Source organism: Anopheles merus, chromosome 3L (genome assembly GCF_017562075.2).
Source record: "Anopheles merus strain MAF chromosome 3L, AmerM5.1, whole genome shotgun sequence".
NCBI classification, from domain to species: Eukaryota; Metazoa; Arthropoda; class Insecta; order Diptera; family Culicidae; genus Anopheles; species Anopheles merus.
Genome location: NC_054085.1, coordinates 14,324,088 through 14,344,370, shown reverse-complemented (window position 1 = coordinate 14,344,370; position 20,283 = coordinate 14,324,088). Strand labels below are relative to the sequence as shown.

The window sequence follows — 20,283 nt, the reverse complement described above, 5'->3', positions numbered from 1 at the left end:
GACGGCACACTACCGATGTCGAATCGAACACAGTGTGTGTGTGCCGAACGAGTGATTGAAAGGGTGCATAGTTAATCAGGCGTAACCGTGTGTCTGCTGCGTCTGATGCTATGAGGGCGCACCGTGCTCTCGTACGACCACCTGGGTACGTCGTTTGCGCCTGTACGCAAATCGTTTGCTGCCAAGATGCTTCTTCTAGGGGTCTCTGTTGTGTGTGTGTCGAAGGGGTCGTAGGGAAAGGTAGCCGACAGGGATATAATTACGCGTGTGCTATGTAGCGTGTGCCCGGAAAAGGACTCGTGCCTTCGAATAATGGGACGCGATCGACGTAATAATAATCGACACCCGGACCCAGAGCAGAGAGAGGTTTGCCTAGGAGGGATTGTTTTGTGCGGTAAATGCGTGTTGGAGAAAGATTTTAACACACAAAAAAATGGTACCGGCACACATGCTATTTTCACTCATGCATGGGTTGAGAGTAACGGGTTGTGATTTACCAAATGTAAAAAAAAGAGATATTTCAATTAAAATTCCAAACTGTGATAAGCTGTACACAGCTTAGCAGGGAAGGGTTGATGCATTGATCACTGATTTATTATACTGCCAATAAAAAGGAAGCAAAAAATAGCATCGATGTGGATAACAAGGGGTTTGTAATATTAAACGAAATACATGCCTAAAACATAAAACAAATGAGGTATTATATTCTCATACCTTGAGTATAAGACAACGAGACATTGACTATAGATTGAAATTTGAGCTGGAAAATGGTGATTAATCACTGATAAAACCCACATTTTGATATTAGTTACTTCAATTCGATTCGTTATAATTTGGTATCAGAGCCACTCAGTTTTATTTGTATAACAACAACAGTTCATATTCAAAATTGAACCAATGGAAACATTTGTAGTGTTCTGAAAGCATTCTGTTTTATTGATAGAGCTTTTGTATAACAGGACATGCCGCTTGTAGCTTAAATTCCACTGACAGTTGCATTCAATGTTGCAGTGCTACAAAAGCTCTAACAACAGCTTGCATACAATTTTATGCACTTTATCAAACTTGAAGCTTGCATGCGCGATGTAATTTTGCACTTTGCCTTGCCTGGTCGTGGCGTCTGCGAAACTTGGACAACTATCATTGATATGCTTGGGATATCAATATTGGGTCAGGGAATTTATCTGATTCTTCCCTCTGTCCTTCTGTCTTTTTCTCTTCCTCTCTTTCTCTCTCTCTCTTTCTCTCTCTTTCTCTCTCTCTCTCTCTCTCTCTCTCTCTCCCTCCTTCTCTCTCTATTGTTTCAATAGTTTATGTCGTTTGCAAGGAAATTGAATTCTCTTTTGCAAACGTACTTTCAAAAACCGTTTTTGCCACCGCCGGGATCACCGGGTGTCTCCTCGGCGGCGCACAAGATCACGAACGTTATTCACCGGACATGGGAGCAGCACCGATGTTTCTCGAGATTGTTCCCACCGCTTGAGTAGAAGTGGTTGGAGAAGTGGCCGCTTCTTTTGTCGCTTCTGTCGCTTTGGGCCACCGGCCCGGACCGTTTGCAAGCCGGCGGGCCCGTTTGCGGGAATGGGTCGGCCGCGGATGCAGCCTGGCCACTCGCCAGCAAACGGGTCACGGGCCAGCAACAGCCCGGCAACAGCAGAACCGTGCAACCGTGGGTACAAATCAAGAATGATCCCGCGGTCGGCCCGGGCACCAGTCAATGAAACCGTGCGTGCATGGTGCGTTAGCGATGGCTAAGGGTCTTGCCATTTCCTTCATTTTCCTTCTTTCTCTTTCGTCCTTTGCCGAGATGCATTGCAGCAGCCTCGCATCTCCCATGGCTCTCCTTATCACCTACGCTTTGAATGCACATGCCACGAAGGAGGAGGAGTGAAACATAATTAAACTTTGGCGCGGTCGCGCGGCAAAAGTAAATAGCGTACGCGCGCAGCCTTAAATAACGCTTCCAAAACCGCCTTTTTCGAACGGTAAATAAACCAATCACAATCCTTTGCCTGAGATTGCTGGTGGAAGTACATGGTTTGATCGAACATATATTTTGTGTCTTTTGTCGGTTTAAGCATTGCTGAAATTATTTATAAATACATTTTTCTGATATTTAACACATCGAAATAAAACACCTAAAAAATACCGCCTTGCCAAATGGATATCTGTCCTTAGCATTTCATAGTGTGCACTCTATGTACCGAAAAAGAAAGAGGCGGGGCCTACTGACTAGTACCGAAACCTGCCGCCAGAGATATTTATGGCGCTTTTCAGAACAAACTAAGAGAAAGTTGCTTAGTAAATGGAACATTTACAAACATTTTTGGTACTTTGATACAGTTATCAAAATGAAAAAGACTTATAAATGATTTAATATTTCTTATAGTAAATTTCAGCTTGATGGATTGCAACAATTCAGAAAATATAATTCAATAACATAGTTTGGTACATTATTCGCATGATTATTTTTACATTAGTTATAATAATTATTATAATACTGTAGTTATTATTATAAAATATAATATTTTTTCATCTATAGAAGTAACAAAAAAAAATACAACATTAAAAAAATACTTCATTCTCACTTGCACAATTTGCATAAACCACTCCTTGTGCCTTAAATAAATGATTTCATATGAAGTTCTCCACCTTCATCCTTTTGCAAAGAGAAACACTATCCATCAGTATTATCCGATTAAATTACACTGCAGCGCAGTGGCGGGTCAAGCCTCTCCGAGGCCCTAGGCGTTATGGTAGACGGGGCCCCTTCACCAAATCCATCGCGGGGGGGGGGGGGGGGGGGGGGGGTTTGGTGTACGAATCATACACTGCAAATTGTATAAGTTTGCTGCAGTTACATTTTTGACTGAAAGCTATTAAGTAATACATGGTACTGAATATCAGTAAAACAAATTACTGAAAATGCAGCTATTTATTCTACCAAAACGACACGTCTGAGCTTCAAAGGAAAACATACTGCGAAGCCCACTTGCTCGTGATGAACAAAAATTTGATTTGGTAACCGCTTACAGACACCCCGATAAATTTTAGGTGCGTATTCGGCCAAATACCCATTATACCAAATCAACAAACTTCTTTCGACAAAATACAATTCACATCTGTATAAAACTTTATGAAACAGAGATGAACATAAGCAGAATGGACTGCCACCCGCGCATCAGTAAAAACCCCAATTTTAATACTTTTTTCGCTAATTTTCAATCGATAGTAATGACTTAACAATCATTAATATCAGAAAGGCTTTGTGGTATGTTAAAATTTTGGGCACTGTGGATACTGTTTCGAAGCGGACTTTCGACACTTGATCGTCTAGGCCAGGGGTTTCCAAACTACGGCCCTCGAGAGCCTATAATGCGGCCCGTGATGATGTTGTAAAGGATAATGTAAATATCATATATGTTTGACAGTTTCCATCATTTTTTTTTAATTTTTACTAAACCAAGACAAGAATCAAGTTACTATAAAAGAAAAATGCAGAACTTTAAAACATTTATTAAGTATTTTCTTGTCAAAACAAGTTTTAAACGTTCTCATTACCAAAAGTAACGCGTAAATGGCCCTCAACAACGATATTTACGAAGAAATGCGGCCCGCGAACTGAAAAGTTTGGAGACCCCTGGTCTAGGCGATCATAAAAACCTGTAGGACGTTGGAGTTTAGAGGGCTTACCTTGGGTAGGAGGACATAAGTAAACTCCTTAAATGAGAAGTCGATAGATGATGGATGGGCTTAGTCCTATCCTGACAATCCGAACAAATCTGACCTGCCATGATCGTTGTTGTTGGTTTTATCTATACTCAATAGAAGTTAAAGGTCGGAAAGTTATCGTTTTCGCTAAGCTAGTTACGTTTGTCTTTTATGGACAAGAACGATGGTTCTAAACGATATTTTCTTTCCTACTTTACAATTTCCAGCTCGTGTTTCATAATACGGACGATTTGATTTAAAATCGTCATCGTGAGCATAACATGAAAACAATATTTTGCTTTTACGTTGGTTTACCTTTACAATGAATACTGAAGTACCGTCTGGCTTCGAATTACGGCCACTTCATTTTCAATCGGTCAAAGCGATAACTTCTTGCACGCTGGAAAAACAATATTTTCATTCGAAAGTAACTGGAAATACCTTGTATTGCAGTATGTTTGTCTCAAGTAATCCACGGACCACAGGTTGGAGACCACTGCTTTAGATCAGCTGCTTTCTAAATGATCGAGCGGTGAGGGCCAGGAGAATGCATTTGTTTTACACATACATTATTATATTATTACAGTTAATACACAAAATGATATGATATTTATGTTATTAAACAATGCGATTGGTTATTGGTTTTCTTAGATTATTATATCATCCAAGCAAGTTTTAAATTCATTTTATTAATTACAATAACTAAAATTGAATGTAAAGATTCTTCAATTAAGAGTCTGCAGCATAGTGTGCAAAAGTCATAAAAAGCTCAAAACAATAAAGCAAAATCGCAATATCGCTTCTTAACGTACCCTTCCTTCCATGTTTCAAATTGTTTTCTAGGATATATCTGGAGATGGTACAAAATAGTTAACAGCTGAAAAATATCGAGACAAACGTACAATCGTTCAGTACTTTTATGAGGCCACGGACAAGTAAGGCCAGGTCAGACGAATTGATAGTGCATTTCTTAAAAAAAAAGCTCCAAGAAAATCGTTGCATCCTTAAAAAGCAATAGAGTGTAACCATTGTTCTCGTAAAATCAACAGTTAGGTTTTTATGGAATTATTCGTTTCTATTTTCTAATTTCTCCTCAAATTTGACCATATTGATTGGTCCGACAATCCATGTTATGGTGATCAAATTTGGAATAGTTCAACGATATGAATTGTCATATTAAAATATGTTCAGTTAATTTTTAATAAATAGGATCTTCCTATCTTTCAAAATCGCGCAAATATTTTCTCGGGCCTGACTGCATATTGTGGTGGGCCGGACTTTGCCGATAGCTTAATTAGTTCAAATTTTACGCGATCATTCATATCGATATTTCCTTTCCGTCGACCCTTCCAAATTTGACCCAAACCCTTCAACAGCTTGCCTTTCCACCATCACTTCGTCCAGTCCACAATTTTAACTGGGGCCCCAAAGGTTAGCCGGGGCACGAGTTCTTAGTTTTTGCGTGATAACATACACACAGGCCAAATTAAAAAACGCACACATCGACATCGGAATCGATTCTTGAATGAAACCTCAACAGATAAAAAGAGCGTGCTTGGTGTCAGCCAATTTTTCTTGCTTATTTCTACGGCTACGAACCGTTGTGTTGAGATCGGTTTCGGAGCCTTTTAATGTCGTATGTGCATGTAGTTTGTGTGAGGCATCTCTTGTAACGGATTTCGCTTTACCCAACTCGCGCGTAGCGTTCAATGCATTTGATCCAACGCTTTGGGCCATCGATGATGAAATGATATTGTGTTGAGCTCTGGGCATGTATCGCAGCGTTCTACGCTTCCAACTAAGGTGCACATGGTAAACAAAAATATTGCACATGTTAAAAAGGCAAATGTTTTCTGCTTCTGATAGTAAAATGCTTCTGATAAGTAAAATAAATATGCTTCTGATAGGTCTGGTAGTAATAGTAAATCTGATTGTAAACATAACCCCCGGGGAAAAATGGGGATATATTAGGTTGACAACATCAAATGGAAGGGGCCCCTCAATCGACCGAATCATCAACGGGGCCCCCAAATGGCCGAGGCAATGGAGATTGTTCTTCGTTTTATGGCTGGATGTAGATGCATCTGTAACGGTTTTTGGTCTTGTTGTATTCGCAAAAATTGAAATAGTCGATAAAAACCATATATAAATGAACATGGTCCATAGGTTCCTTGAGTATTTTTATACCCTTCCCCCCTTCCTTCTAACTGAAACCTTTCCCATTTCCCCTTCTCTTCGGTCCACAAACTTGATGTGTTCGATTAGGGCCAAGAATGAAAATTTTAGTTTTTGCATTAAAAGACACACACAATCCACTATCCCAGGCCAGGAATGTGAATACCATTTTTCGTGTGAAACAGCTGTCTGCTTTCGACACAAAATCGCAAAGCGGTAGCAGGGGCCCCGTATACAAGAACAAGACGGTTCATCCCAGCCAAGAGTGCACACAATGACATCGATTTAACCATTTCTCGAATGAGACCTCAACCCACTGAAGGACCGTTGACCAAACGATCTTCCTAGACTTTTTAAAGCAACGCGAGCTTGGTGTCAATTTTTCCTGCGAATTTCTCCGGCTACGAGCCGGTGTATTGAAATTTTGTTTAGGGGCCTTTAAATTTTTGTCTGTGTATGATTTGTGATTGTGGCTGTTTCAACGGGTTTTCTTTGTGGTTAAACGCAGCGCTGTCCTGTGTTCCGTGCATTGGATTTTAGCAGCAAGTGTCTCCGCGTTTTTTTGGTGAGCTCGAGCACGGACCATCCACACCAAGACACCAAATGGACGGGGCCCCTTATTGATGGGGCCCCTAATAGACGGGGACCCTTATTGATGGGGCCTCCTTACCGACGGGGCCCTTACCGACGGGACCCCTTCATCGAAGAGTCCACATAATCGTTGAGGCCCCGTAAACCACCTTTGAGTTTTGGCTTCAGTATAGCTGTAACGGTTTTTTATTTTGTCTTCACGCAAAAAGTTGTATGTAAATACAACTATGTTCCTTTTTCGAGTTCCTTTTTGGACATATGAATACCACCCCTTCCCGATTTCCCCTATTTGTCAGTTGACCACAAAAGTTGAGTAGGACCCCGCGTGAAAATTTAAGGTTTTTCGTTAAAAGCAGGCACGCTCCACGATCTCAGGCTTGAGATGTGAATACCATTTTTCGCGTGAAAACAGCTGTCTGTTTTCGGCACACATCTGCAAAACAAGTATAGGGGCCCCAGACAAGCGCAGGCACGTTTCATCCCAGCCAAATTGAAAAGCGCACACATCGATATCGATGGAATCGTTTCTCGAATGAAACCTCTACCCACTGGAGCACCGTTGCTTGCTTGATGTTAGTCAATTTTTCCTGCTAATTTTACCGGCTACGAGTCGGTGTATTGATATTGTGTTTCGGGGTCTTTAAATTTTTGCTTGGGTGTGTTGTATGATTGTGTTGTGTAACGGGTTTTCGGTGGTAGTTAAGCGCAGCGTGCTGTGCATTCCATTTTAGCAGCAAGTTGCTCTGCGTGGTTTTGGGTTTGGGTGCTCGTGCACAGGCCACCCACACCAGCAAAAATTAACGGTTTCTCGCTCTGTCCAATACTTTGCGACAACGATGATGAGGTATTGATTTGAGCTGTGCGCGCATGTCGCAGCGTTCTTCGCTTGCGACTGTGATGCAAGTATTGGCAGATTTCTTAGAACATTTAATGTGCTGCTTTGAGTAGTATGGGGCCCCGGTATTTCGGTTCGGGCCCTTGACAAAATACAGTGAGTGAAGCGATGGGAAAAATGCATTAATTAAAAATGAGTCTTTTTGAAATAGATGGTAAAAGTCCCATCCAGAGGGGGGGGGGGGGGGAGAATCGATACGAAGTCGAACATCCACAATGACGGGGCCCCCTAGATCGCCGGGGCCCCTGGCGGCCGCCCAGTCCGCCCACCGTTTAACGCGCCACTGCTGCAGCGCTACAATGGATAAATGCCTCATCCTTCACAAACAACACTCTCTCCCACGGTAATAAACCACTCGAACGAAACGTCCTCTCCACCGACTGCACCGCCAAAAGCCAACCCGGACCATTATTTTCCCGGTGCCCGGTAGATCATTTGGTAGGAAAATTGAAAAATGAATAATAAAGTGAACTCACCACCACCGCACGGCTCATCCGACCGTGTCCGGGGGGTTTACGTAGTCGAATCAGCGCACACCAGCGATAGAAAGGATGATTGCGAACTTCACGCTCACCGATAATCAACTCAATTTGTATTTAATTAATTTTCACACCACAAATCGCATTCAATTACGCCCTGGCTTGCTGTTCATCCCGGTCGTACGCTTTACGCTCTCCCCTTCCTAGTGAAGAGACACAAATGGTGATGTTGAGGAGAAAAACGCAAGCCTTTTCACCTCCCCAGGGGAAAAACCACGCACAGTGCAGCGTAATTGGGTGTGGTGGTGGTGGTGGGTGGTTCGATGTTCTCATTTATTTTCCCGCTTGTTCAGGACTCTGGTACCCTGAAAAGTCAACCTGACGGAGTGGTGGATTGTTTGTTTTTTGCGAGCAGAAGGGCGGCAAAGTAAACGATAATGATTGTCAGGATCGTTAGGAGTGTAAAACGAAAAAAAGAGAGAGATAGGTAGTGAAAAAGACCAAGAGCCAGATGGTTACTCATTCCACTGGTCGTTTGTAGGAAAATCAATAGTCTTGTTTAAATTCTATTACCTCCACACAATGGCGGATGGTTGAATGAAGCTTATAAAACAATTATATGTAACCGTAACAAAGGCTCGCCGAGAAGCACCAGCGGACGGGAAAGGAGACGAGCGAAAGGATGTCTAAATTTGTGACAAGCTACGTCCTTTATTAAATACACTGCAGACAAACACACGGGTCGCTTTTGTTCGTAAAGAATCGCCGCCCGGTGAATGACGCCCGTAAAAGGTAATGAACGAGTAGCGCCGGCTGTCCTATTTCCTTTCCAGTATGTGTAATTGAATTTTGTAGTAGCAAGCTAGTAGCCGTACAATCACGCCCCTCCGAACCGTAGATCGACCAATCAGCGGCCGAGACGCGGGAGCCATTCCTTCATGTAACGTTTAGGCGTGCGCGCAGCAGTGCTTCACATTCCTGCCACTGCGAGCAATCATGTCGCTTCAGTGATTATTGTTCCCCCGAGGACGAGCTCCCACGCACTCCAAAGCCCCCTGCAGGAGTTTGCTAAATTGTGAAGCAATTTCCCATTATCTCCGTCACGCTGGTCGATCTGTTGCGTGTCAGCCCGGCCTGGCCTGGCGCCTGGCACATTTTCGACCAGGGCGGCTCACACAGTTACTAAAGCCGTCGGCATTAGACACTACCATCGCCGACGTGTGCCGTACCACAGATGACACGCATCCGCGTAAGGATCGTTCAAATATTCAACAGACTGTCGTCCTTGATCGGGATGCTATCACAGTGCCGTGTAGATGTGTGATGTGCATTGAGGTGGCCACTATTGTGGCGTTTACAATGTGAAAGTGTTCTTGGGCGATTGGCCTTACGATTCGCATTTGCAGCAAACAAATGCTGCTTCTGACTGAATGCCAGTGATGATGTTGATGATGAGCTGTTTGCAGTTGGAAGTGAAAGTGTCCGTTGGTGAGTGTTGAATAGAATTTATAAGTTTTACCAATGTCGTTCGATTCCTGATCATGTACTGGCGATGAGGTTCTAGAAACAAAGAGTGTGTCGTATTTTGTGGAATGTGCTAGCAACAGGTTGAATTGCCATGTCGAATACTTAAATGAGCTTATAATGCAATATTTTTGCAACTGTTACAGTACAAAAGCGTGGAAGAGTATAGGTGTTCTAAGCAGATTTAGACTATGAAGAATATTGGATGTGAGTATAATTTTCAAGTAAAAGAACAGTTTTAGGTCTCATTTCTAAAAGAGATATAGAAACTTTTCACAGAAACTAAACTATTCTCTTTCAATTTTTGGAGAAGTCACTAAAGTCAGAATAAGTAAGCAATATCTTTGTTCAGTCTTGTATAAGCTGGACTTGTGTCATACGATATTTGACCCCAGAATCTACCCCGAAGCAATCAGATTAGTCAGAAACAAAAATAAGTATTTTTTAAGGTAGGAAGTAAAGCTATTTTCTAGAAAACCCCATTACTTTCGTTGGTGGAACCTTTAGGCACTCACATCATGAGCATACGTTCTATCATTCTTAATGTTGAAAAACTACAGAGATACAGAGACCTTTAAAAAAAAATCTAGAAGGCCAGCTCCAGAACCAGAACCTTGTTGAAATCTGTTAAAAATCATGCATTTCATTTCATTTCATTTCATTTCATTAATTTATTCCAATATCCGCCATTAAGGCTAAATAAAAAAGACCTAAAACTAATTAAACAATAACAAATAAACAAAATCATTCATGAAAAAAACCTAACTAAACTAGTTCTGACCTAGCAAAACACAAAAGAAAAAAAAACACACAGGTAGAGCGTAGAGACTATCATAAACTTAAAGCAATAAAAAAATTAAAAGAAAACTAAGAAGAAGAAATAAATAAACTTAGAGGAAAGAAGACGATTACGGGAAAAGTTAAGAGAGGAGTCGAAATCAAAGAGATATTGGTTAAACCACCTCAAACAGGATAGAAGAGGATCATTGAAAGTATAAAGAGTATAACATGTTTTAATTGATAGAGGATCACGTGGACGAAGAGAACGAGAGGGAACATACAGCGAGATGGACGAGAGTAAATCAGGAGCATCAGTAGTAGAAAGTAATAAGCCACCAATGAAACATGCCTGAAACGCTTGGCGGCGAAAGCTTAAAGAATGAAGATTGAATAACTGCAATCGCGTTTCATAGAAAGGTAGTGTCCAATTCATGACCAATATCCTCAGAACTAATTTGTGGCCTTCCATGACAACGTGATGTATTCACACTTAATTAACAATTAGTTACACAATTTACTCATCTTACATTAAGGCCTTTAAGAAGGTGGCAAAGTGGCTTCACGGCATTTAAACCAAGAAACAGTTTACAGACTTCGTAGTAGTTATCTTTCCAATTCCAAGACTGTTAGTAAGAGTAAAGTAAATAACACAGTAAGTGGCAGTAGGAAATGCTTTTCAAATCCATAAAGGAGTCTATAATTGATCACACATCAAGTAAGGATCATCCGTGAATTTCCAAAATACTATAATACTCAACCTTTAAACCACTCTAACAAATCATCTCATAAAAACTTATCGAAAAGGTTATAAATTCCACAACATCTTGGCCCCCGAAAACACATCATCATAGCTAGCAAAAAATATTCTCGGTCATAATTGCACCTCATTACCTTCCCTTCCATTACAAGATATGTATCACAACTAAGCCGATAACAACGATACAATCCTTCGAAGCAATCAGAACCAAACAAATGCCGTGCCGGTCAGGACCGGGGTAGAAGCTGACACACCCTCCCCGTTGAGTGAGTGTGCCAGCTTTAACGATTCAATTACACCCTTCATCTGGAAAGGCTATGAAGTGTTACCAACTTTACAACGCGCAGTCTGCCCTTTTGAACGTTCCACCGGTTGGCTCCTTACTATCGAAAGAAAACCCCTTTTTTCCTTGTCGTGAATGGCATTCAAAACCGTCGGATTTACGCTACATTTAACGCTCCTTCCTAGTGCGTAACGCCTTCATCATTTGCTGTTTGCAAAGCAGGGGAAGTTGAAGCACCCCGAGAGATAGTTTGTTTACTACGAGTGCCGCTAAACAAATCCACCTCTCGACACACACGCCGGCTTACCAGTTGTTGGAAAGGTGGAAGTATTTAAGGTACTTAATTTTGTTTCTTCCTTTTTCCATTCTTTTCTCAGGGTTGTAGACCTTGGCGGACGCAAGTTGCTTTGCTATGGGAGCAATTACTTCACTACGAACTCATCATTATCCGAATCATCATTTGCTTAAGAAGCAGCAAACCTTCAGAAGCCGTCGCAAGATCGGTGGCAACTCTTACCTCTTCTCCACGGTAACGACCGAAAGCGGAGCTTAAAATTGAATTGTCAAATTGATATAAATGTATAATTAATTTCATCAATTATTCAGTACCAATTAACGCAGCCAAGCAACAGGACCGTAACGCCGGGAGCGACTCCCCTGGGAAGCATCGATATTTGACAGCATTTCTTGCTGCAATTTGGGTTTGATAACGAAATTGATCTTGTTTTTTTTTTTAATAAACATAATTACATATTACATACCAAGTGACAAAAGTGTGACAAAAATGTGACAACAATCGTGAATGTTCATGCCTAATTACACACGAAAGGATTTGCACCAGTTCATTCGATCTCGCAATTGACTTGGTGAATCCTTTCCGTTTTGTGTCGATCAAATTTGATGATGCATTTAAATCTCTTCTCGGTTTTGATTCTTTCCTATCAGCGAGGATTACCATCATCATCAGCGATGCACATACTGTCCAACAGAGACCGTACCGATCGCCTGTCCACCGGACTGTTTCTGCAAACATCCTCCCGATGACGGGCGGGATCATATCTAAATACTACAAGCAACCTTTTGCAAACCTATTGCAACGTGCAATTCACACGCAAACTTCACTCACAGAAATAAAAGCAATTTTTAAATATAGTCCTGGGGGGAATGTATCGACATCACACAGCTACGATTTGGCAGGAGGTTTGTAAGACAGTAAATAGCCACCCTTTTCGAGCACACAAATGATCGCTAGTGCGATGTTTTGCTTTTAATTTTTTGCTATCGTTTTGGTGCATAGTTGATCAGTTTAGGTCACAATACTCGTCGTTGTAAACTACTTTGTCGTACAGCTTTATTCTAGCATCCAGGGGCAGGATTAGGTATTAGCAAACCGGTAGTTCTTCCCTTTAAATGGTAATCTTACAGCAGTCTTGCATATGAATAGAACCCAGTAAGCTTTCTGTTTTGCAATCAAGCTCGTCAATCCAGTGTAACTGATTACTCAGCTCTAAATCGAGGTCTAATAGCACGGTGCAGTAAAGTGTATCAGCAAATATTATCGTCAAGTAACAGTGAAATAACAGTGAAATAAACATAAAAACTATCTCATTACCATTTCAACAGACGGCGTCAATTAATTCGTACTTTAATTTTATGTTTTATGTTACAGGCACCAAGAGGGATTAGTAGTAACCTAAATTACTTAAATTTATATTTTGATATACAAACTTGGTTCTTGGTTCTATTGAAAAATCAGCAGATTTGTAAATGGTTGTTAATTAAAAGCCATCAAATTCATCATCTTGAATTAAATGAAAAGGAATTCATTTTGACAAAACTTTCCTATTTTTGTTAAATTAGCGTTGATTTTTGTAATAATAAAACAGGTAAGTAACAACTTAACAGGTATTTGATACAGGAAATATGCAGTGAAAACATTGCAATGACTGCCAGACATGCGCAGTGCCTTCCGATGTCTATAAAAGAGGCCGCACTCGAAAACCGGACACTTCAGTTACTGTTACACCTCTGTACCGTACGGTTATCTCGATTTTGCCGAAAAAACACTTACTTTTTCTTTTGTTGAATTATTTCATTCATCTGGGACATAGTTGAACATGGAAGAAACTAAATATTGATCAATCTGAAGCATTTTTCTCATTTTCTACATATGAATAGAATAAACAATTGATTTGTACAACAGTCAAGTTCTCAGGTTTATTCCATGTTCGTTAGTTAGGCACGAATGTTAAAGAAGTCTAGTGTGTTGAAGTACTTTCTAGTGTTAATAATTATTACAATATTCCATCCAAGTCAAATTTCTACATCGTTTGAGTTGTGCAGTGTACCGGTTATTACAACATTTCAATTTGATTCTTCTATTCGATAGTTTCTCCCGTTTGCATTGAATAAATTGCTTATGAAATTGTGTGAACATTGTTAAAGGTTAATTAAATTTTAATTTCCTACGTTCTAGTATTTATTTTAGTATTTGAGATTAGATTTATCTAAACTACTATAAAACAGTGCTTCAGAGTATAGGTTACTGCAATATACCCAGAAGTCATTCATAGTTCTTATTTCAAACATATTATTTCCATCCTATTTTTCATTCTACCAATGCAGTATTTCGTTGTAGTCTGTTGTACATTAGCTTACAGTACCATTACAGGGGTTTCAAACGTCATGAGTACATACCTGCAAACAAATAGCTTCGATTAGTTATGGCAACAGCTCTTTGATGCGGCCAACAGTAGAACAATCGCGTTTGCCGTCCGCTCCACGTACGCTACTCCACACGACGCAACACATCTGCAAAAGAATGGAAAAGGAAACAGAACGCCAAAAACCATAACTATCGCAACATCGCTCACCCGTCGGATAGTAGATTGTACGTGCGGTGAGTTAGTGCTCCATCCGGTTCCGTTTCTGGTCCCCCGTGTACTCGGCACACTCCAGCACCTTTAGTCGGCAATCGCCCAGCTGCATACCGTGCAGCTGCTGAATGGCACGGTTGGCCGCGACATCGCTCGCAAACTCCGCATAGCCATGCCGTTTGCCCGGCACGAGGTACACCTTGATCAGATCGCCGAACCGGCAAAACGCATCCGTCAGCAGCTTCACCGACACGGCCTCGGGCATGCAGATGAAGAACGCTTTCTTCACGAACTGCACCGCGTCCGGCACGAGCGGCTTCGGCGGTCCAAACTGTGTCAGTGTATCCTTCGTGATGAGTTCCTCCTTCAGCTCCTCCTCGAACCGCACGATGATCCGTTCGCCGAGCGGATACTCTAGGCCGTGGATTTTATCGACCGCCCGCTGTGCTTCCTGCCGGCTTGAATACACGACTGCGGCCGTTATATTGATCTCACCTGTAAGATACAACAGCACTAGAATTATTTACCCATGCATCAAGCAAATCATTAGCAAAGCTTACTAGCTGTGATAATGCTGCAGTACTTCATCCCAGGGCATATGTCAAACAGGCGCCACAATCGGTCCTGATTGAGCTGGTTGCTACAGATCACGACCAGCTTCGTGTCACCCCGAACCGTCGACAGCCGATCGGGCGAATGGGCACGCTTCCGGTTGAACGTGTCCGGTGACAGCTGCCCCTTCTGTTCCCGCTCCTGCTGTAGCTTGCTGCGCGGTACACAAAATTTTGCCTTGTACTGAGGGTTGCAGTTCTCGATGGCCAGGGCCGTCTCAAGGAAGGTGGGAAACTTTATGTACGCCGCACACTGTTTGTCGTTCTTTTTGTCCGGTACTAGGCGTACTTGCGTTACCGTCCCGTGCATACCAAACTCTTCCTTCAGCTGTTCCTCCGTACGGTTGCTCGGCACGATTGCAAACAGGCGCAGAAATTGGTTTTCATTCACGTCCGCCGACGTATCACTGTTCTTGTCACGGTTGTAGCTGGAAATATGAACCATATTACCACACTGTCGAAGAAAGCCTGTTTTCTTACCTTGCGGAAATCATCACTTTAATTGGTCGCGTATCACCCTCCACAACAGTGCCATTCTTTCTCAGCCCACGGGCAGCAGACGACGTTTTGGTGAACTTTACGTAGGCAACTCCCTTGCCCTGACCGGTCTTGCGGTCCGTTATCACAACACACTCTTCGATTGTGCCGTCCGGTTCGAAGTGTTTTATTAGCTGCTCCTTCGTGATTTGCTTGCCGCAGATCACGAACAGCCTGGACATTGGCGGTTCCTCGGAGATTTCTTTCGCGCGGTTCACATCCGACATGGTGTTATCTCTACTGGTACCGACACTTGACGGACAATCGGACAACACGGTGTTTAACTGAGTAAAAGCACACAGAACATGCAATACACTTGCAGAACTTGTCTTCGTCACCAGGAGCAGCAGCGACTGTAAACAAACTGGTTCTTGTGGATGGCAAATGTCAAAATCAGCTGGCTGCCTGGCTAGAAGCTGAAACGCACTATGGGTAAATATCATTCTATTGCAAGGACAATACAGTAAAACGGGCATTATCCGGAGGCGGATTAACCATGTGCATGAAATCGAACGCTATTCAAATGAAACGAACATTTCCAGCAAAAGTGAGGTTGGTAATACAGTCTGTTCCCGAGTTACGCGGTTTCTGCGTTCTCGACGAATCCGGGTAACTCGAATATCCGCGTAAGTCGAATTTAACGTTTTTTTTTTACTAAAATACTATCGTTTACTCGGAGTTTTTGATTTAATGTAGTACTTTTATACACTTTACCATTTATTTAATGTGATTCGTGCAAAACTTTTTAATATTTCTGACTTTTAAGCGGTTTCATTTGTTAGAAAAAATGCAATTTTTACCGAACTTGAAGCAAATTGTACTGCTATTGTACATTTAATTTGTCAAATTCAGAAAACCGCGTATCTCCGAATCCGCGCTAGTCGAGAACCGTGTAACTCGGGAACAGACTGTAATTGTTTGTGTTTAGAAATATGGTACCTTTTGGTATTTTTGAACTTATTTTTTGTTTAAAAATATTTGTGAAACATAAAGCTAAAGATTAAAAAAAAAAACATTATCGAATATTGAATAGATTCTCCAATTCTCCGTTTATTCAAAATTCCCCCAGGAGAAAGAGAATCAGTTTCGGTTTGATGTGAGGTTCTGATTGCTGGAAGGCTTATTTATTGCTTGTTTTGCTGTTTGTTAAAGAAACATAATCAATATTATGGTTTGCTGAAGCGCGATGCATTAAGGCATACTGCGTATCATACAAAGTTCAATAGCTTTGCTTAAACATATTCAGTAGCTCTCACTATGTTATTGCTTCAAATAATTAATTGAGTACTTTTACGAACCAATAGACGTAAGCTTCTATACGAAAAATGGAGTGAATTTCTTTTGCGTCACATTCTCTGTCTCCATGTATACCATACAAGTAATTCACAGGAATGATTTCGTCGTCCAGCAGGCCTTTTAGTATAATAGGAGTACCAGGGTTTATACAGCTACTGCAGCTTTCACCACCATCTTCGGCAAACTTACACTTTACAGCAGAATGTTTCAATGCAGGAATATAGTACAACGAACAAGAGCGTGTAAGTGGATCATAGATACACATTTCAGATTCCACTGTCGGATATTTCGATATCACTTTGCATTCCTGCTGGCTCAATGAATGAAAACGGCACTCATGTTCTGTAAAGTTTGCCAAAAGAATAGAATTATTAGCAATGAGCTGTTGATACATTGTGTAGTGTTGATTACATTAACAGAGGTTCTAAGAACCGATCGATTCAGCTGTTCGCAGATTTCACCATGAACATGCGAAGCAAACCCTCAATTATTTTTGCAATGCTACATTTCTTACCTTTTAAGACAGCAAACAAATGACCTTGTCGCTGGAATGGCTCATTGAAGCGGCTTTGCCATAGGCAAACTGGGAATAGATTCACCGTCATGTAGTTTTCTGTCGACAGTTTTATCAGAGCAATATCATGCGAACGATCCGTTTCGTTATATTCTGGATGAATGTGTACGGATTCTATCGGTACAACAATCCTATCGGTAGGGTGTACGTTACGCACAATGTTTGGATAAGCAAATTTCGCTTTCACACAAGAGGCCGATGTTACAACTCCCCGACTGCTAATCAGGTACCCAAGACAATCGAAAAGCTTAAAATGATCATATTCCCACCCAAGCTCCACCTGAAATTAGTAGTGCAAATTTAACGAAAATCGTCATATGAATAGTTAAGTATTTTCAGCATGCATTTCTGGTGCTCTTCCTACTTACCAAATGGGGTGACTGGAAGGTTTTGTTCATATTGGCATAAACGAGCGACTTTCTGAGGAAGCGATACCGGTCTTCACATTCGTTGAACTCAGTTTCAATTGCATTTGGCTGGATTTGCTCGAAGCTGAAAACTTGATGCGGGCAACAAATAAGCTCCCGATGGTTGCAGTAAATACGCGTTTGAAATGGTGGAATAAGCTCATCAGCGTCATCACAGAGTTTTTCTTCGCTACAGAAGCCTTCAACACCTCCAGGATACACACATCTGTCGTGATAATGCAAATCCTGTCTTAATTTTATGATAGGAGGTTGCAAAACAGACCTCAACCATCTTTGGTGTGCCCTCAGACGCACCGCAACTATTGGTTTGCTCATATCACAGTCATGCTGCAATAGATTCAATCCGTAAATGTTGTTTGAAGTTTCGTTCGAAACGACCAGTGCAGCTCCTTTGTTGATGTTGCAAGCGTCCAAAGCCGTGGCTGACTTTACTTGCAGACAGAGATGCTGTGTGTTATTGTTTTGCCATGAAAGCTGAGCTAGTTTATCGAGACATTCTGCGTTTTGGAGTGCGGTTGCGTAAACGGATGCAGACTCAAATGTCTCGTTTCCTACACATGAGGGTACGAAGAAAGTATCGGGAATTAGTTGTTGTTTTCAAATGCTCAACCACGGTAGCAAAACTACTCACTGGACGGATCACAATTCGGAAACATGTTTTCCTTATACTCTCCGGAGATCCACATTTCTTCACTGGCCAATGTATCTTCGTACCACCCCGTAGAGACAGAAAAGAACGGCACGGGATATTCCAGCATCAATACCGCTATGTTGTTCACGAAGATGTTACCAGCACCCTCAAACTCTGGATGCACAACAACGTCTCGAACATTCATGGAAAAATCGGAAAAAGCAACCCTCAGCTCGTCGGCGCTGAAAATACAACAAAGCATATTGTGATCGGCCCAATAATTTCAAACGATCTGTTACATCAACACATCCGAAGCTTTAGTACATTTACCTAAGATTCACGACACATTCCGCTAAAGTGACCACAGCATTACGCTGAACGAGAGCTCCGTAACAGACGGTGTTGTTGTTCTCATTATCATCTGTTTGAACGATTCGTACTTGATGGTCGCTCTTTTCAAAATGCGCTTCGCATGGGTCAAATATAGGATTGCCATTAGGAACATTGAAATCGAAAGCACGTGTGTCATAATGGTCATCGGGGCATAAATCTAGTTCGAATAATTCCAAATATTTTTTTGTACTGTTTTGTTGCAATACTTTCGTTATCCAGGGAAACAACGTAGCGATGGGCATCAATGTTTTCGTGGCAGATGTTTCACAGCTTACAGCAACCAAGTGAGGCACATGTTTTTCGTTATGTTTGACCATCGCAAAAATAAATTTTGAGCTTTTGGGCTGAACAAAAATGAGACAAACGGTCATAAGTTCGATCTGTGAGGTAGCAACAAGGAAAGTATCTTTGAAGTCAAGTTACCTTACAGTTGTTGTGCTTTGTCTTCGCGGATGGAGTAACGTACTCAGTTTTGTTAAAGTGATCAAATGTATAAAAGTATGAGTCTAACTTTCTTCCCAATCCCGTGGAAACAACAGCGTGCGGTGATTGATCAACTGGCAAAGCATTCTTCTTCCATAAACATGCAGGTATTGCGCCTAAACTTATGCTGTGAGAATAAAAAGTGTAAATTAGAGGCGAAACCGAAGATACAACTCCTGAATGACCTTACGGGACGCTTTTGTCCAGCTTTAATAATGCTATGTTGTATATTGCCTGGTTGCGCTGGGGGTAGTAAGGATGCGTAAACGTTTGTGCAATTTTACGCGTTAGGCAGCTCTCCTGATCCAAGCTGTTTATTGCTATTTCTAAACCAGCGATGGAACGGCTGCACAAAAGAAAATACGCCATTTAGTTTAAACAATGATATATCTAGACCTTTTATTTTGTACCTTGTTATGCATTCCGCCACTGTGAGCACAAAATCGTCCCATATGAGGGTACCAATGCAGGATAAGGAATATCGATTAGTGATAAAAACTAGGTGGGGATATTGCCACTGAGAAACAGAGGATGAAATGTCATCTAAAAAGTAAATTAAAAACATTCTGCATTCAATATAAGAAGCATCTAGTGGCTAACAAAATAGCCAAAGCATAACAATTGAATATTTTTTTCAGAACAAATATATCCAAACCACAATTGAACACTGTATTATTCACTGACCTTTTAGCTCGCCTTGAAAACACTTTGCGAACACAAATCGATGCGAAAGCGCCACTGATCCGAAGATCCAAAACAGCAATAAACCAGAACCCATCTGCACAGGTTGATTTCAGAAACACGAATGGGCTAAACCTGCCAAAAGCTCACTATGTCCAGCACCCTAGGAACCACAAACTTGTTTCCGTTAAGCAGATGCGTAACATACAGGGTTCTTTTCGTATATTTAACATCGTCAATTTCATTTTCCGATTAAATTTTTTTAGTTGTTTGTCTAATGTTCTTCCTAGGACCCAATGTTCAATCATTTCAGGTTAGAAAAGAAATTGTTATGAATGTATTATACGTGGTTGTTTTATTTAAATCAGCAGACGAAAGTGCTTGAGAACCACTGCCAGAACTAGCTAAGCATGACGGTAATGTGATGGAGTGTTGATTGTTTGATATTAATTTATTATTCAACATTCGAGTTTTGTGTTTTAAAATTTGCTTTATTAGTTTTTGAAGATTTGGGCCCTTTTTGCGAACCGGTTCATGATGAGAAGTATTCAAATTCGGTTTGCAGAGTGCAGCAAAAA

General features: G+C 41.3%; 2 protein-coding genes and 1 long non-coding RNA gene across 5 annotated transcripts in view; 1 reads left to right on the top strand and 2 right to left on the bottom strand.

Annotated features, from left to right (window-relative positions):
• LOC121598737 overlaps window positions 1-12,807 on the top strand; it is a 41,331-nt gene extending 28,524 nt beyond the window's left edge. Inside the window, exons 1-3 of one of the 2 annotated variants that reach the window (XR_006005610.1) lie at window positions 8,622-9,339; window positions 11,573-11,724; window positions 11,802-12,807. This is a non-coding gene — a long non-coding RNA (uncharacterized LOC121598737). Of the gene's footprint in view, window positions 1-8,621; window positions 9,340-11,572; window positions 11,725-11,801 lie in introns of those variants that run through there. The other variant, XR_006005611.1, reaches the window with a different exon arrangement.
• A 508-nt stretch (window positions 12,808-13,315) lies between these two features.
• LOC121599238 (RNA-binding protein 45-like) lies at window positions 13,316-15,796 on the bottom strand. Of its 2 annotated transcripts, XM_041926898.1 has the most exons (4): window positions 15,163-15,796; window positions 14,632-15,110; window positions 14,069-14,566; window positions 13,316-13,892 (listed from the first exon to the last, which is right to left on the bottom strand). In XM_041926898.1, the coding sequence occupies exons 1-3, from the start codon at window positions 15,693-15,695 to the stop codon at window positions 14,100-14,102; spliced, it is 1,479 nt and encodes a 492-aa protein (XP_041782832.1). In that variant the 5' UTR covers window positions 15,696-15,796; the 3' UTR covers window positions 13,316-13,892; window positions 14,069-14,099. The 2 variants fall into 2 exon arrangements, with proteins under 2 accessions (XP_041782832.1, XP_041782831.1); XM_041926897.1 differs by having other exon boundaries at window positions 13,318-14,566.
• A 140-nt stretch (window positions 15,797-15,936) lies between these two features.
• Window positions 15,937-19,816, bottom strand: LOC121599236. Its single transcript, XM_041926894.1, has 9 exons — window positions 19,709-19,816; window positions 19,435-19,567; window positions 19,215-19,370; window positions 18,965-19,151; window positions 18,479-18,885; window positions 18,149-18,390; window positions 17,458-18,068; window positions 17,030-17,369; window positions 15,937-16,857 (listed from the first exon to the last, which is right to left on the bottom strand). The coding sequence occupies exons 1-9, from the start codon at window positions 19,800-19,802 to the stop codon at window positions 16,496-16,498; spliced, it is 2,532 nt and encodes an 843-aa protein (XP_041782828.1). The 5' UTR covers window positions 19,803-19,816; the 3' UTR covers window positions 15,937-16,495.
• Window positions 19,817-20,283: the final 467 nt, after the last annotated feature.

What these genes read in the sequence shown, in the direction of transcription:
- LOC121599238 (XM_041926898.1), bottom strand. Translation starts at nt 15,695, where the DNA reads ATGCCCGTTTTACTGTATTGTCCTTGCAATAGAATGATATTTACCCAT. An exon ending in AAAGTGATGATTTCCGCAAG is followed by an intron (nt 15,111 to 15,162) that starts GTAAGAAAACAG and finishes TCATATTTCCAG; the next exon opens with CTACAACCGTGACAAGAACA. An exon ending in CTGCAGCATTATCACAGCTA is followed by an intron (nt 14,567 to 14,631) that starts GTAAGCTTTGCT and finishes TGTATCTTACAG; the next exon opens with GTGAGATCAATATAACGGCC.
- LOC121599236 (XM_041926894.1), bottom strand. Translation starts at nt 19,802, where the DNA reads ATGGGTTCTGGTTTATTGCTGTTTTGGATCTTCGGATCAGTGGCGCTT. An exon ending in AAGCTGGACAAAAGCGTCCC is followed by an intron (nt 19,152 to 19,214) that starts GTAAGGTCATTC and finishes TTATTCTCACAG; the next exon opens with CATAAGTTTAGGCGCAATAC. An exon ending in CAAAGCACAACAACTGTAAG is followed by an intron (nt 18,886 to 18,964) that starts GTAACTTGACTT and finishes ATTTTTGTTCAG; the next exon opens with CCCAAAAGCTCAAAATTTAT.